Consider the following 16,922-nt stretch of genomic DNA (forward strand, 5'->3'; position numbering starts at 1 on the left):
GGGGTAGCACTATCTCGGGAGGTGCTACAACAGCACGGCTGGATTCTAAATATTCCAAAGTCACAGCTGGTCCCTACGACACGTCTACTGTTCCTGGGGATGGTTCTGGACACAGAACAGAAAAAAGTGTGTCTCCCGAAGGAGAAGGCCAAGGAGCTGTCATCTCTAGTCAGAGGCCTCCTAAAACCAAAACAGGTGTCGGTGCATCACTGCACGCGAATCCTGGGAAAAATGGTAGCTTTCTACGAAGCAATTCCATTCGGCAGGTTCCATGCAAGAACCTTTCAGTGGGACCTGTTGGACAAGTGGTCCGGATCGCATCTTCAGATGCATCGGCTGATAACCCTGTCTCCAAGGACCAGGGTGTCTCTGCTGTGGTGGCTGCAAAGTGCTCATCTTCAAGAGGGCCGCAGATTCGGCATACAAGACTGGGTCCTGGTGACCACGGATGCCAGCCTTCGAGGCTGGGGGGCAGTCACACAGGGAAGAAACTTCCAAGGACTATGGTCAAGTCAGGAGACTTCCCTACACATAAATATTCTGGAACTGAGGGCCATTTTCAATGCCCTAAGTCAGGCAAAACCCCTGCTTCAAAACCAGCCGGTACTGATCCAGTCAGAGAACATCACGGCAGTCGCCCATGTAAACCGACAGGGCGGCACAAGAAGCAGGACGGCGATGGCAGAAGCCACAAGGATTCTCCGATGGGCGGAAAATCACGTGTTAGCACTGTCAGCAGTGTTCATTCCGGGAGTGGACAACTGGGAAGCAGACTTCCTCAGCAGGCACGACCTCCACCCGGGAGAGTGGGGACTTCATCCAGAAGTCTTCCAACTGATTGTAAACCATTGGGAAAGGCCACAGGTGGACATGATGGCGTCCCGCCTAAACAAAAAGCTAGAAAGATATTGCGCCAGGTCAAGAGACCCTCAGGCGATAGCTGTGGACGCTCTAGTGACACCGTGGGTGTACCTTTTGGTTTATGTGTTCCCTCCTCTTCCTCTCATACCAAAGGTACTGAGGATAATAAGGAGAAGAGGAGTAAGAACCATACTCATTGTTCCGGATTGGCCAAGAAGAGCTTGGTACCCGGAACTTCAAGAAATGATCTCAGAGGACCCATGGCCTCTGCCGCTCAGACAGGACCTGCTGCAGCAGGGGCCCTGTCTGTTCCAAGACTTACCGCGGCTGCGTTTGACGGCATGGCGGTTGAACACCGGATCCTGAAGGAAAAGGGCATTCCGGAGGAAGTCATTCCTACGCTGATTAAAGCTAGGAAAGAAGTGACCGCAAACCATTATCACCGCATTTGGCGAAAATATGTTGCGTGGTGTGAGGCCAGAAAGGCCCCAACGGAGGAATTTCAGCTGGGCCGTTTTCTGCACTTCTTACAGTCAGGGGTGACTATGGGCCTAAAATTAGGTTCCATTAAGGTCCAGATTTCGGCTCTATCGATTTTCTTCCAGAGAGAACTGGCTTCACTACCTGAAGTTCAGACTTTTGTTAAGGGAGTGCTGCATATTCAGCCCCCTTTTGTGCCTCCAGTGGCACCTTGGGATCTCAACGTGGTGTTGGATTTCCTAAAGTCACATTGGTTTGAGCCACTTAAAACTGTGGAATTGAAATATCTCACGTGGAAAGTGGTCATGTTGTTGGCCTTGGCTTCGGCCAGGCGTGTATCAGAATTGGCGGCTTTGTCATGTAAAAGCCCTTATCTGATTTTCCATATGGATAGGGCAGAATTGAGGACTCGTCCCCAGTTTCTCCCTAAGGTGGTATCAGCCTTTCATCTGAACCAACCTATCGTGGTGCCTGCGGCTACTAAAGACTTGGAGGCTTCCAAGTTGTTGGACGTAGTCAGGGCCCTGAAAATTTCCAGGACAGCTGGAGTCAGAAAGACTGACTCGCTATTTATCCTGCATGCGCCCAACAAGTTGGGTGCACCTGCTTCAAAGCAGACTATTGCTCGCTGGATCTGTAGTACGATTCAGCTTGCACATTCTGCGGCTGGACTGCCGCATCCTAAATCAGTGAAAGCCCATTCCACGAGGAAGGTGGGCTCTTCTTGGGCGGCTGCCCGAGGGGTCTCGGCTCTACAACTTTGCCGAGCAGCTACTTGGTCGGGGTCAAACACATTTGCTAAATTCTACAAGTTTGACACCCTGGCTGAGGAGGACCTAGAGTTTGCCCATTCGGTGCTGCAGAGTCATGCGCACTCTCCCGCCCGTTTGGGAGCTTTGGTATAATCCCCATGGTCCTTACGGAGTCCCAGCATCCACCTAGGACGTCAGAGAAAATAAGATTTTACTCACCGGTAAATCTATTTCTCGTAGTCCGTAGTGGATGCTGGGCGCCCATCCCAAATGCGGATTGTCTGCAATACTTGTATATAGTTATTGTTTAACTAAAGGGTTATTGTTGAGCCATCTGTTGAGAGGCTCAGTTATTGTCATACTGTTAACTGGGTATTGTATCACGAGTTATACGGTGTGATTGGTGTGGCTGGTATGAGTCTTACCCGGGATTCAAAATCCTTCCTTATTGTGTCAGCTCTTCCGGGCACAGTATCCTAACTGAAGTCTAGAGGAGGGTCATAGAGGGAGGAGCCAGTGCACACCAGTTAGACCAAAAGCTTTCTTTTAGTTGTGCCCAGTCTCCTGCGGAGCCGCTATTCCCCATGGTCCTTACGGAGTCCCAGCATCCACTACAGACTACGAGAAATAGATTTACCGGTGAGTAAAATCTTATTTTAATTGCCAGTTTGCAATAGTGCTATACATGATCTTGGCCAGGATAACAATTTTAATTTTCCTTACTTCAGGATCTTATTAAACGTGACCACAGTATATACCAAGACCTTCAGATTTCCAATCAATGAAACTACAGTGCTGTATACTTCACAGTCCACATATGCATGTGAATACTTGCCTTCTACAAGACCTGCACATTTCTATGACAAGGAATCAAAAAGTCTACTGCTTAGACCTGTTGTCACAGAAGCTTTATCCACATGTCTGAAATGTTCTATTTGCATTTTTTTATTTTATTATCATTTATTAAAGAGATCGCTTAAAATTACAGCGAGCAGAACAAACTGATTGCAAAAACACAAACGTGGCATATAAATTAAGTTCTGGAGATAACAGAATATATGCACGTTGGTGATCGCAATTTTATGAAAAAGTATTATGAATGAAGAAGAGAAGTCTTCTCCCGTAGCCAGTATAGGATACCGGGGAGCGTGTAGAAAAGAAGAGGAAAGAAAGGAGAGAGAAAGAAGAAGGGAAAGAAGATAGAAAAGAACCACTGGGGTGGGATCTCAAATCACGTATGTACAGTAGAGGAATAAAGGTGTAGTGGGCAATTGTAGAGCAAACAGAGAAGGGACATTTTGAGAGGCCAGCCAAGGTCCACATACCTTATCAAATGATTTGGAGGCATTGTTTATAATAGCAGTCATGTATTCCATCTTGTATACATACTGTACCAGATGCTGGATAGAATAGATTGCAAGAGTGAGGGAGATGACTGCTTCCAATCCACCGCTATAGCGGAAACAGTATGATGTACTAGTTTATTTTGGTGGCGAAATAGTGCGCGGATCCCTAAGGGGAGGAGGAAGTAATAAGGATCATAGTGTTCCCTCTAGAAAATGTAGAGGGCAGGGGGCCGGACAGCGGGGGCACATGTGTGAAAAGGGTGTGTGGCCATGCAAACCAGGGGGCGTGGTCATTAAACATCATTTAAGTGGGCGGTGCATCCCACAGACGTTATTATAGGGGACGTGGGCGGCCGGCGGCGTGACTGATGGGGGCGTGCGGGCTTAACCCAAGCTCTCTCCCAAAGCGTAAATGGATGCCGTGCGCATGCGGACTGCATCTTTATACGCTGGGAGGGCAGGAAGCGGGCAGCTGTTTTAGCAGGGCACCGCAGAAAGGGCAGGATTTTGCCCTTATAAAATCGGGCAGGGCGCGGCGCCCTGCTAAAACAGCCTAACGTGAACACTGGGATCATTAGGGATGGGGATAGAGAGTGTGTGATAAGAGGTGACCACTCGCCAGAGATTTGTTATCTTCGGGCATGACAACCATACTCCATTTGCATTTCTTTACTAATATTCTTACATCTACTTTTGTCCCGCTATTAACAGCGCTGGGAACACTTTATAGTTTTTGTCTATAAAAAAGACATTAAACTAAATAATATGTATAATGTTTACACACCCTCCAACTGTACCTTTTTGGCAGGTACAGTACTTTTTTATGGTCTGTACTGATTTTTGGCTCTCCAAACTTCCATTGAAAGTATAGGAAAAGGGGCGTGCCCACGCCACTTTACCCATGGTCACGCCCCCTTTTCGAATTTATACAGATTTTTATGAGTAAATTGTTGGAGGGTATGTGTTTAGAAAGTCCAAACCCATGGAACACAGTAGAATAACTGAAAGGAGTGCCCGGTACATACAAAATTATAATAATCCAGTAAAAAAGATCCAGCACCTCCATTTTATGCAAAAATAATTCTTTATCCAGAATAGATCTCCATCAGAAAAACAAGATTTTTAGTAAGTGACATACAGGAAGATTATCAGAGGCATAAAAAAACGTAATTGCAAAAAGCCATTTAAAAATTACAACAACATAGATGCCAGAAATGAGTGGCCAATTCATACCAATACAACATGCCTCCAGCGTGTAGTTGAACAGTCAACAGCCGTTTCGGTGCCCAAACGGCACCTTCGTCATTTATATATAATGCAAATGTCTTTGTGTTTATTGTTTCATACTGTACTTGTTTTTTGAGTTGCATAGATATTTTTGATGCACAGATATTTGCATAAACATTTTCAAACCACTAAACTAATATATTGCATTGTTTTGGGTATATATAATCTTGTACAAGAAAATTTGCATACTTTCTGTACTTTTATTCATGTACTTTTTCTGTTACATGTTTTTACTTGCTTTGCTATTGAATACTCTGATACATATTTTCATTTTAAAAGTACAGAGGACCAAATAATCCCAACCAATGATATAAGAAGAGGTTAATAGGAGAGGTGAGGATTTGGCTGTCGAGTGGCTCCATGAAATTGGGTGGACAACAGAAAGATTGGCCAGGGTTAGCCTGACCTTCAATAGTAGATTTTATTGGGAAGGGAAACTAGAAGTCTGGCTGAGAACTATTACTGGATTTCAGAATTCCCACCCAACCACACACAATTTTTTACTTGCTAATGTGTAATTGTTGTATATTGGTCACAGCTGGGGCAGAAAAGCATTGTAGCCTGAAGCTGTGGGTGACTAGTGTCGAACTGCGGCATGAAAGGTCCACAGGGGAATTCAGTGGTAGGTGACCAGGCTTAAGGTGTTGGCCATCCACCAGAGGGGGTGTGGTCAACAACCAGAGAGAGTGATTTGACCAAACGTGAGAAAGGACATACTGTAGCCTGCAAAGAACAGGGGGGCAGATGTATTAACCTGGAGAAGGCATAAGGAAGTGATAAACTAGTGATATGTGCAAGGTGATAAAGGCACCAGCCAATCAGCTGTAAATTAATAGTTAGGATCTGATTGGCTGGTGCCTTTATCACCTTGCACATATCACTGGTTTATCACTTCCTTATGCCTTCTCCAGGTTAATACATCTGCCCCAGGGTGTCACAACTCACAGATGGACTAAATGGATGGTAACCAGTACTACAGGACTGACTGAGACCCAGAACAAGGGTGCAGAATCTAACATGCCAGTGGTGCTTACCAGGGAATGGGTTTCACTGCACAAGACATGCAGGGTTCCCTAGTAAAGGGCTGGTATGCACTGGAGATGGTACTTGGTAGAGATTCCCTGCAAGGTATATAGGCACAAAGATGACAGACTTGGTAAAAGTTTGACAGGGAGTCAGGAACTGGAACAGGGAGCAGACACATGGATGGAAGGAAGCAGGAACGGGGCACAGGGAAGGCAGAATCCAGGAGCGGGACTCATGTGTACAGAACTTGGAAGCACTAAGGCTATAATGCTGGAGTATGATATGTGAGCCTATACTCTGCACAGAGACACCCTTTTATACAGAGAAGAGTAAAATTTTGCACTAAACGTGACAACACATTTGGCACACGCGTCCCTATAGAAGCTGTGGCCATCTGATACTACAGAGACACTAGCAGAGAAAAATCACCGGCCACTGATAGATCAGCGCCAACTGACTACTACTGCTGCAAGACCACAGCAGCTGCAGGAAGTCAGTGCTACCGGACTTGGAAAGAGAACCCCGGAACCTGGTGCGCTGTGACACAGGGACCTTGTTAAAGAAGGGGACAGGGACAAGATTGCCCATTGGAATGGCAGGATGGCTAAGCTTGGTGTAGTTTCCACAGAAATTAACCAAGCACCCAATTACATGATGATATCACCCTTGCAGCAGGATTCTCTTGAAGCCAGAAAAGGTGTTTGGATGTCCAAGTCCAATGTTTAGATTTATTGCTGGTGCTGGCATCTTGCAGTACTGGTTGTTGCCACCACTGCAAAAATTCTAATCCAAATGTAATAATGTAAGCTATATGTCTATCTCTACTTAATACAGTTTACTACTGTTCTTTCTGCTGTGAGTGGTTATATATTAATGGGAGTGGGAGGATATCAACCGTTAGGGAGTTTATTATAATTAGGCATTTCAAAGCCACAGGGGCTCTAGCGCTGCAGTATGAGGAATTTCCATTCTATTGTGCAGTGGGATATTTCTGTGAAGATACAGTAGAAATGTTTGGGGAAAGCTAGACACTTGACTGCAGATCATTATGTAACACATATGTTTCTTCCCAATCTATAGAATTACTGACGATGGGCCTGTTTCAGTTGGCAGGCCACAGGCATTGCGGGATAGGGAGGTGGTGGCAGCATTAGCCCAATTTTCTGGCAGTGGTGAGGCCGTGATCTCCTGACGCAGATTTCCTGAGTGAAAGTCCAGAGTAACCTGAGGGTCATTCAGATAGGCAATGTTTTTGCGGAGTGATCCGATGCTGCATTCTTGGACACAGTAGCGGATCACAGAAGCCGGCAGGAGGTGTCTATTTACATAAGACGCCTTCTGTAGCATTTGGATATTTTCATACAGAAGCTACATTCAAAGAAGCGCTCGCTGCGGCTCCAACAAAAGTGCAGAGGTAGAAAGATTGGCTGGTTGCATGCATAACCGCAACAGATTCATTATCTTGGGAACAGGCATGCAAATTGATCACTAAAAGTGTGCTCGCAAATGGGTGAGTGTGCTCGCGAAACAGTGGATGAATGGTGCGATTGCAGTTGCGACTATTTGCACCCAGGTGCACTAAGGGCCTAATTCAGACCTGATCACTCGCTAGGGTTTTTTTGCACTGCTGCGAAAAGATAGTCGCTGCCCATAGGGGAGTGTATTTTTGCTTTGCAAGTGTGCGAACGCATGTGTAGCAGAGCTGTACGAACAGATCTTGTGCAGTCTCTGAGTAGCCCAGGACTTACTCAGCCGCTGCGAACACGTCAGCCTGTCCGGGACCGGAATTGAAGTCAGGACACACCTGCGTTTTTCCAACCACTCCCAGAAAACGGTCAGTTACCACCCACAAATGGCTTCTTCCTGTCAATCTCCTTGCGATCGCCCGTGCAAATTGATTTTTCGCACAAACCCATAGCTGAGCAGTTATCCGCTTTGTACCTATGCGACGTGCCTTCGCATTGCGGTGCTTACGCATGCGCAGTTCTGAGCTGATCGCAGCGCTTCAAAAAACGCTAGCGAGGATCAGGTTTGAATTACCCCCTAAGTCCCTACTGAGATGCATAAGCATTGCGGCAAAGCTGAGGGCTGCTACATCTGTACCTGTTTCCATAATAATGATATGTTGCCATTTTTCATGCAACCAGATGATGTTTCTTTTTCTGCGCTTATGTTGGAGTCGCAGAGTGCATCCCAATTGTTGCCGCATGGAGGTGCAGCAAATATTTGGACGTAGGGGATGTAATGGGTGTGTTTCCATAAGCAACTGCATCCAAAGACGCTCAGCTGCTCACACAGGAAACCATAGGTAGACGGAGAAACTGCATGTGCCATATGGCTGGTGCATGTTTTGATGGTGCATTTGATGGTGTGTCTAAAGAAGCACAAAGATTGAAATGCACTATCGCACGCAAGATGCTGCAGGTGAGCAGCTCAGTATTAGGACTCTGACTCAGGCCAGTAACCGTAGTGTTGCCGGTGAATAGCATGGTGTCCTGCCAACAGTGGCCATTTATCAAATCTAGAAATCCTCCCATAAGAAAAGTATGCAGTATTGTGTGTACACAGTGGGATAAACACAGTGAGTGTTAATCATGCCTCAATGCAGTATATCAATGATTCCTAAAAATAGGATTTTGGTAGCTACCGGTAAATCCTTTTCTCGTAGTCCGTAGAGGATGCTGGGGTCCACATTAGTACCATGGGGTATAGACGGGTCCACCAGGAGCCATTGGCACTTTAAGAGTTTGAGAGTGTGGGCTGGCTCTTCCCTCTATGCCCCTCCTACCAGACTCAGTCTAGAAACTGTGACCGAGGAGACAACATACTTCGAGAGAAGGATTATACACAGATAGTGGTGAGATTCATACCAGCTCACACATACAAGGCACGTCAAGACAACTAGCTTGAACTACTCAGCAACAGCTGAAACATTACTTACCAAGTAACAATGCAGTACTCAACCAAAACTAAGTTGTACTGAACCAAATAACATTTGCAGAAAAACGAAGTGATGGGCGGGCGCCCAGCATGCTCTACGGACTACGAGAAAAGGATTTATCGGTAGGTACCAAAATCCTATTTTCTCTTTCGTCCTAGAGGATGCTGGGGTCCACATTAGTACCATGGGGATGTACTCAAGCTCCCAGAACGGGAGGGAGAGCACTGAGGCTCCTGCAGAACTGATTGACTGAATTGCAGATCATCAGAGGCCAAAGTATCGAACTTGTAAAACTTTGCAAACGTGTTTGACCCAGACCAAGTTGCAGCTTGGCAAAGTTGCACTGCCGAGACACCCCGGGCAGCCGCCCAGGAAGACCCCACCTTACAAGTAGTGGGCCTTAACAGATTTTTGGACACGGCAGTCCTGCAGTAGAATAAGCGTGCTGGATAGTGAACCTGATCCAGCGAGAGATCATCTGCTTAGAAGCAGGACACCCAATTTTCTTGGGATCATATAGGACAAACAGAGAGTCCGACTTTCTGTGACGAGAAGTTCTCTTCACATATATCTTCAGAGCCCTTACGACATCCAAGGACTTTGAAGTAATTGAGGAGTCAGTAGCCACTGGCACCACAATAGTTTGGTTGATATGAAATGCAGACACAACCTTCGGAAGAAACTGCTGACGAGTCCGGAGCTCAGCTGTATCTTCGTGAAAGATCAAGTAAGGGCTTTTACAGGATAAAACCCCCAGCTCGGACACACATCTAGCAGAAGCTAAGGCCAACAAAGTGACAGCCTTCCATGTAAAAAATTTGACCTTTACCTCCTGTAGAGGTTCAAACCAATCCGACTGGAGGAACTGCAATACCATGTTAAGGTCCCAAGGCGCCGTAGGCGGTACAAAGGGAGGTTGGATGTGCAGAACTCCCTTCAAAAAGGTCTGAATCTCAGGGAGGGCAGCCAATTGTTTCTGAAAGAAAATGAATAGGGCTGAAATCTGGACCTTCACAGATCCCAACCTCAGGCCCATATCCACTCCTGCTTGCAGGAAGAGGAGGAAACGTCCCAGTTGAAACTCCACAGCAGGAAACTTCTTGGACTCACACCAAGAGACATATTTCTTTCAAATACGATGGTAATGTTTCGACATTACACCTTTCCTAGCCTGTATGAGGGTAGGAATAACTTTCTTCAGAATGCCTTTCCGAGCAAGAATCAGGCGCTGAACTTCCATGCCATCAAACGTAGCCGCAGTAAGTCTTGATAGGCGAATGGCCCCTGCTGCAGCAGGTCCTCCCGAAGAGGAAGAGGCCTCGGCACTTCTTGCAGTAGATTCAGAAGGTCCGCGTACCAGGCCCTTCTTGGCCAGTCTGGGGCAATGAGGATCGCTTGAACCCTTGTTCTTCTTATGAGCTTTAGGATTCTTAGGATGAGTGGGAGTGGTGGAAACACGTACACTGACTGGAACACCCACGGAGACACCAGGGTGTCCACTGTCCACTGCCACTGCCTGTGGGTCCCTCGACCTGGAACAATAACGCAGAAGCTTCTTGTAGAGACAAGAGGCCATCATGTCTATTTGGGGTAAGCCCCAAAGATCTGTTATTTCCTTGAACACCTCCGGATGGAGTCCACACTCTCCTGGATGGAGATCGTGTCTGCTGAAGAAGTCTGCTTCCCAGTTGTCTACTCCCAGAATGTCGCCTCTCACAGCGCCGCACCATGTGCCTCTGAACCTTCACAGGAGCGCAGTTACTACTGCACTCCCTCCCCGTTGCCGCCATCTTCACACCGGCTACCCACTTGCTAGGGGGGTTGGTGTCTCACTCAGGGGTTGGCGGCACGCTGCTGGGGCGAGCGGTCCCCTGTGGCGGAGAACGATCCGACCTCTCTGGAGCCCAGTGTCCAGACAGCGGAGACAGTGGCTCAGACCCCGCAGGGCGGACACTGATTCCCCCCTTAGTCCCTCATTGCAGTCAGGCTGTTGCCAACAGCCTCCTGTAAAAAAATAAACTCTAAAAATAATTTTAATTAGAAAAGCTTAGTAGAGCTCCCCTAGCTTTGATCGGCTCCTCCGGGCACATTTTCTAAACTGAGTCTGGTAGGAGGGGCATAAAGGGAGGAGCCAGCCCACACTCTCAAACTCTTAAAGTGCCAATGGCTCCTGGTGGACCCGTCTATACCCCATGGTACTATTGTGGACCCCAGCATCCTCTGGGACGTAAGAGAAAACAACTTAATATGCTGGTAGGGGCCAATAATAATAGCCATGTTGTGTGCACAAAGAAACATGCAGATATTCCCATGAATGGTGAATTGTATGCATCAATGCGACCAAACCTAGATAATGAGATTTATGGTAAGAACTTACCTTTGTTAAATCTCTTTCTGCAAGGTACACTTGATCCGAAGCACCAACAGACTCAAAGCTTTGACCTTCCTCCCAAGATGCATGGCGCCGCCTCCTATATCACCCCGCCTCCGTGCACAGGAGCTCAGTTTTGTTAACCAGCCCAATGCAGTAGCAAGTGAAAGAGACGACAACTGCAAGTTGCTACAAAGTACAAACACCACACTCTCCCGACAGGAGAAAGTGTCAGCGGCTATAGCCACACCAACCCAAAGAAGCTAATACCCCTTTTCCACTAGCTGTTTTTACCCGTGTTTTTGCACGGGGGCGCGCATCGACACGGATTTTTAGTAGGTGGAAACGGGTCAACACGGGTTGAGTGACCCGGGAATCCAACCCGGCTATTTACCTGGGTAGAATACGGTAATGACACGGATAGCGGTGCAGTGGAAACGGTCATTACACGTGTTTTCAGACCCGAGTAACGCTCTGAGACGCTGATTGGCTGCTTCTGGGGCACTGGAAGATGATGTCATCCCTGGGAGACACGCTGGGCACATGCAGGCACCGCAGCAGCAAACAACACTACGCTGGGCACATGCAGGCATTGAGGCAGCAAACAAAACACTCTGAAGTCGCGCTGGGTACATACAGATATTTTTATTGCAGCAGCTTCCAAACAAACAGACAATATACAGCAGCAGAAGCTCCAGCACAGCAACATGGCTAGCCATACCTGGTCAGACACAGAGATCAAAGAGCTGCTTAATATTCGGGGAGAGGAAGAAATAAGAAGGCAGGTGACTGGAACAGTTAAGGATGCTATCGTCTACAAGAACATATCCCTTATGCTGGCAGAAAGGGGCATCCAAAAAACCCAGCAACAAGTCGTTAACAAATTGAAGGCACTACGCAGACAATTCACCAAAGTACACGACCATAACCGCAAGAAAAGTGGTGCTGGGCGTATGGAATGGCCATATTATGACCTATGCTATAGTGTCTTCTGTTGGTATAGTGCGATGGATCGATACCATAGGTGTGCAGTGGGGAGCCTTAGATAAAGTATTACCTCAGGAGTTACCTTGTATACAGACAGAACGAGACTTGAGATGTATATCTCCTTTATATAGTACTGAAATAGCAGGATCAATACAACAGGTTTCAGTATCATCAGCTTATCTCCTTCTCCCTCAGAGACTCTTCTAGAAAGACACACATGTGAGGTAAAACAAACAAGTACATAACATATGCAACAGACAAACACTACATCTCTGTAACTATACAGCGCCATCTGCTGCCCCTGTACGGTAACTACATGCATATAAACGAAACCATAGTCTGTTGTCCATATTTCAACACCCCTTCTCAACAGACTGGGTTTCTTCAGTTAGACCCATCTTTGACGTAAGTCTCCAATGTCTCTCTCTGGTAAGAGGCTTAGTCATGATATCAGCTGTCATATCTTCTGTTGGGCAATAGTTCAACTCTATAAGACCTTGTTCCTGTAGATCCCTCAGGAAGTGATGCTTGACATCAATGTGCTTGGTTCTTGGGTTCACTCTTTCTGTTTGCGCTAATGCAATGCATCCTTGATTATCCTCATATATTTTGATAGGTTCTTCTTGAGGCATTCCTAGGTCTGATAGTAGTTGCATTAACCATACCACTTCTTGACTGGCGTGAGCTGCTGCAATATATTCAGCTTCTGTAGAAGATAGTGCTACGGTAGACTGCTTCTTGCTTGTCCAGCTGATTAATCCTTCTCCAATAGAGAATAGATATCCACTTGTGGATTTTCTGTCACTTGTGTCTCCAGCCCAATCTGCGTCAACGTATCCTGTTAACTTGTGACTTGTGTTTGCTGAGAGCTTAAGCTTCTTGTTAATCGTTCCCTTTAAGTAACGAATTACCCTCTTAACTGCGTTCCAATCCATCTTTGTTGGTTTAGAGACTTTTCTGCTTAAAATCCCGACTGCTGTGGAGATATCTGGTCTGGTGACGGTTGCAATGTATAGCAATTTTCCTATAGCTTTTCTGTATAGATGGTTATCCTCTAACAGGTTGCTCTGATCATTTGGTTCCCTTTCATAACTTGTCTCCATAGGAGTACTTGCTGTCTTTGCATCTTGCATACCAAATTCCTCAATGGTTTCCTGAATTTTGTATTTCTGACTTAGTGTGAATGTTCCATCACCTTCTCTTGAGATTTGCATTCCCAAGTAATGCGTTATGTGGCCGAGGTCTTTTGTTTCAAACTGACGGTTTAGTTCTTGTAACAATTCAACTTCGTCCCCTTCTTGTTCGAAACAAACTAGCAAATCGTCCACGTAAATTAATACATAGAACCATCTTTCCTCTATCAACTTTGTATAGAGACATGGGTCTGCTTTGCTTCTGATGAATCCCTTTTCTGTCAGAACTCCATTTATCTTTGTATTCCATGCTCTTGCTGCTTGTTTAAGACCATATATACTCTTGTTCAGTTTACATACGTGATCTGGGTTCTGAGAATTCACGAAGCCTGGTGGTTGTTCCATGTATATATCTTCCTTTAGTTCACCATGTAGGAAAGCCGTCTTTACATCGAAATGTTTCACTTTCATACCCTTTATGGCTGCTGTTAGGAGTAAGGTTCTAATGGTAGTGTGCTTCACAACTGGAGCAAACGTTTCATCATAATCTTCTCCAAATTTCTGTGAATATCCTTTAGCAACCAGTCTTGCCTTGTATCTTTCTATTTTTCCTTCAGAATCATACTTGACCTTAAAAGTCCATTTACATCCTATGGCCTTTTTGTCTAATGGTAGTCTGGTCAATGTCCATGTCTGATTGTCTTCCATTGATTCCATTTCTTCTTTTGCGGCTCCTAGCCATTTCTGTGCTTCTCTTTCAGAAAAATTTGCAATTTCTTCCCATGATGCAGGTTCTTGTATGTTAATGGCTTTTGCTTTGTAAGATAAACGTGTAGGTGCTTTTCCCTTGTTTTCTCTTGAAGAGCGTCTCACCCCCTCGGATGCACTCTCATGAGTGTCGCTGGTATTTGTCTTGTGTTGTACTTCAACTTCTTGAGTGATCTCTACATCATCTGTTTCTTTGGATTTGGTGCTTTCTTCTTCTTCAGTAGAGTCTACTGGAGTTATGACATCATCTCGTGTTTCTTCTATGAATGTCACACTGTTGCTTATAACTACTTTTCCAGTTCTTGGATTTAAGATTCTGTAGCCTTTTGAATGTTCACTATAACCGACTAGAACTCCCTCTTCTGCTCGGTTCTGCAACTTGCTTCGTTTTTCAGCAGGAATGTAAACGAAGGCTCTGCATCCAAAAACTCTAATGTGCTTTAAGCTGGGTTTCTTACCGTGCCACAGCTCATATGGTGTCTTCCTTACTGCTTTGGAAAGTAGTCTGTTTTGAAGATAGGTGGCTGTTGCTGCTGCTTCACCCCAATATTTATCAGGTAGTCCTGAATCTGTAAGCATGCACCTTATCATTTCTGTTAGTGATCTGTTTTTCCTCTCAGATACGCCATTTTGCTCTGGTGTATATGGTACTGTCTTCTGATGCTCAATACCGAGTCCTCTTAAGTACCGTTCTATTTTCTGTCCTGTGAACTCGCCTCCATTGTCGCTGCGTAGAGTTAGCATATTCCTCTTGAATCTGTTTCTGGTCATGTTCACATAGTCTTGCAGCTTTTCTAAGACTTCATCTTTACTTTTTATTAGATAAGTGACTGTGAACCTGGAGTAGTCATCAATGAATGTCAGCATATACCTTTTGTCTCCTACGGTTCGCGTTTTCATAGGTCCGCATACATCACTATGTACCAGGTCTAGTGGTCTGGAAGCTCTGTTTTCACTTTTCTTAGGAATTGTTATCCTTGTCGCTTTCGCTTTTATGCAGCATTGACACTTCATCATTTCTGAACAGTCTGACACTTTGAGATCCCTGGCTAGGTCTCTCTTCTGCATTTCCTTTATGCAATCTGGGTGTCTGTGTCCTAATCTTCTATGCCACTTGTGAATACAGTCAGCGTGTTTCTGTGTACTCAGCTTTGCCTGCTGTGCTGCGATATCCAGACAGTATAAATGTTCTTTTATTCTGGCTGTAGCTAGTGTTTCTCTTCCGTTTTGGATAAAACACTTATTATTCTGAAACTTTACAGTAAGTCCTTTTTCTACTAGATTCTTTACTGATAGCAGTGCTCCCTCAAGCTTGGGAACATATAGCACATCTGTTACGGGTATTTCTGCATAGCTGCCATTAGCCTTGGAACATAGGAATTGACCATTCCCTTTCCCTTCTGCAATGATATTTGTTCCATCTGCTAGGTAGATTGTTTCTTTATGGTTCAAATCAAGTTCAGTAAAGAAGTCCTTGTTATTTGTCATGTGACTAGTCGCTCCTGAGTCTACATACCACTTTTCTGATAATTGGTTTACTGTCGCTTTAAATGTTCCATTCCAATTGTGTGCTCCTGTATCTGTAAGTGTGGCTTTGGCTCTTTGTTTGTGTAATCTTTCTGGTGGTTTGTGCTGCTCTGTCTTCCATATGGTGCAATCTCTTTTCAGGTGACCCACTTTCTTGCATCTGAAACATGCTCTTGTTTCCCTGGTGTGTGGCTTAGTGTCCGCCATTTTAAGTGCTTTCTCTGTGTCACTTTCAGTATTGCACTCTGTAAGCTCCTTTCTGCGTTGATACTCCTCTATGAGCCTGTTCTTCACAAAGTCTGGTGTGATTTCTGCTTCAGGTCTCATTTCTAGTGCGTTTATTAGTGCACTGTATGTATCTGGTAAACTGCAAAGGAGGATGGCTACTATGTGGTTGCTTTTGATTTCTTCTCCCATTGACCTGAGCTGTATGGTTATCTCTAGTAGTGCACTGATGTGTTCTTGCATTGTCTTGCCTTTATTAAATCTCATTTGATATAATTTTCTTAATAGGAATAGTTTGCTGTTCAAACTTGCTCCTTCATGCACTCTCTGCAAAGCACACCACATGCCTTTAGCTGTACTCTCTTGTCTTATGTGTATAAGCTGTTCATCTTCCACTAGTAAACTTATAGTGGCTCTTGCCTGTCTGTCCTTCTTAATCCACTGCTGATCCTCTCCTTCAGGTCTGTCTGCATTTATAACATCCCATAAATCATCTCTGGTTAATAGCATTTCTACTTTAAACTTCCATGTTTGATAGTTCTCATTAGAAAGCTTGCTTGCAGCTAGTCTGAGATCTGTGTAATTTGCCATAACCCTTCCTTGTATAGATCTCTCTATTCTTCTGTGGTATTAAACTTGTTTTACTCACAGTTTTCTTTCCAAGGTTCTCCTGGGTTGTTTCTTGTGCGTTACACAGTCTGCTGTCTGCGCCTGCTGGGACTTGCAGTGCGACTAGTGATCTGGATGCTGCTTGGGATGCACTCCTGAAAACTTTATCTTGTACAGACTCCAGTCTGGGCCCATAACCTGTTGGTATAGTGCGATGGATCGATACCATAGGTGTGCAGTGGGGAGCCTTAGATAAAGTATTACCTCAGGAGTTACCTTGTATACAGACAGAACGAGACTTGAGATGTATATCTCCTTTATATAGTACTGAAATAGCAGGATCAATACAACAGGTTTCAGTATCATCAGCTTATCTCCTTCTCCCTCAGAGACTCTTCTAGAAAGACACACATGTGAGGTAAAACAAACAAGTACATAACATATGCAACAGACAAACACTACATCTCTGTAACTATACAGCGCCATCTGCTGCCCCTGTACGGTAACTACATGCATATAAACGAAACCATAGTCTGTTGTCCATATTTCAACATCTTCGGCAAAACTGCGATAACAAATCCCATGGCACTATCGTCATCCAGCTCTGCC

General features: G+C 45.2%; 1 protein-coding gene across 1 annotated transcript in view; it reads left to right on the top strand.

The window, feature by feature from the left end:
* The window catches only part of LOC134959896 (carcinoembryonic antigen-related cell adhesion molecule 18-like), a 34,063-nt gene extending 29,214 nt beyond the window's left edge, over positions 1-4,849 (top strand). Inside the window, exon 6 of the mRNA XM_063941585.1 lies at positions 2,822-4,849. Within this exon, the coding sequence (XP_063797655.1) occupies positions 2,822-2,878 (57 nt within the window). The 3' untranslated portion in view covers positions 2,879-4,849. The remainder of the gene's footprint in view (positions 1-2,821) is intronic.
* Positions 4,850-16,922: the final 12,073 nt, after the last annotated feature.

Source organism: Pseudophryne corroboree, chromosome 1 (assembly GCF_028390025.1).
Source record: "Pseudophryne corroboree isolate aPseCor3 chromosome 1, aPseCor3.hap2, whole genome shotgun sequence".
In the NCBI taxonomy this organism is placed as follows: domain Eukaryota; kingdom Metazoa; phylum Chordata; class Amphibia; order Anura; family Myobatrachidae; genus Pseudophryne; species Pseudophryne corroboree.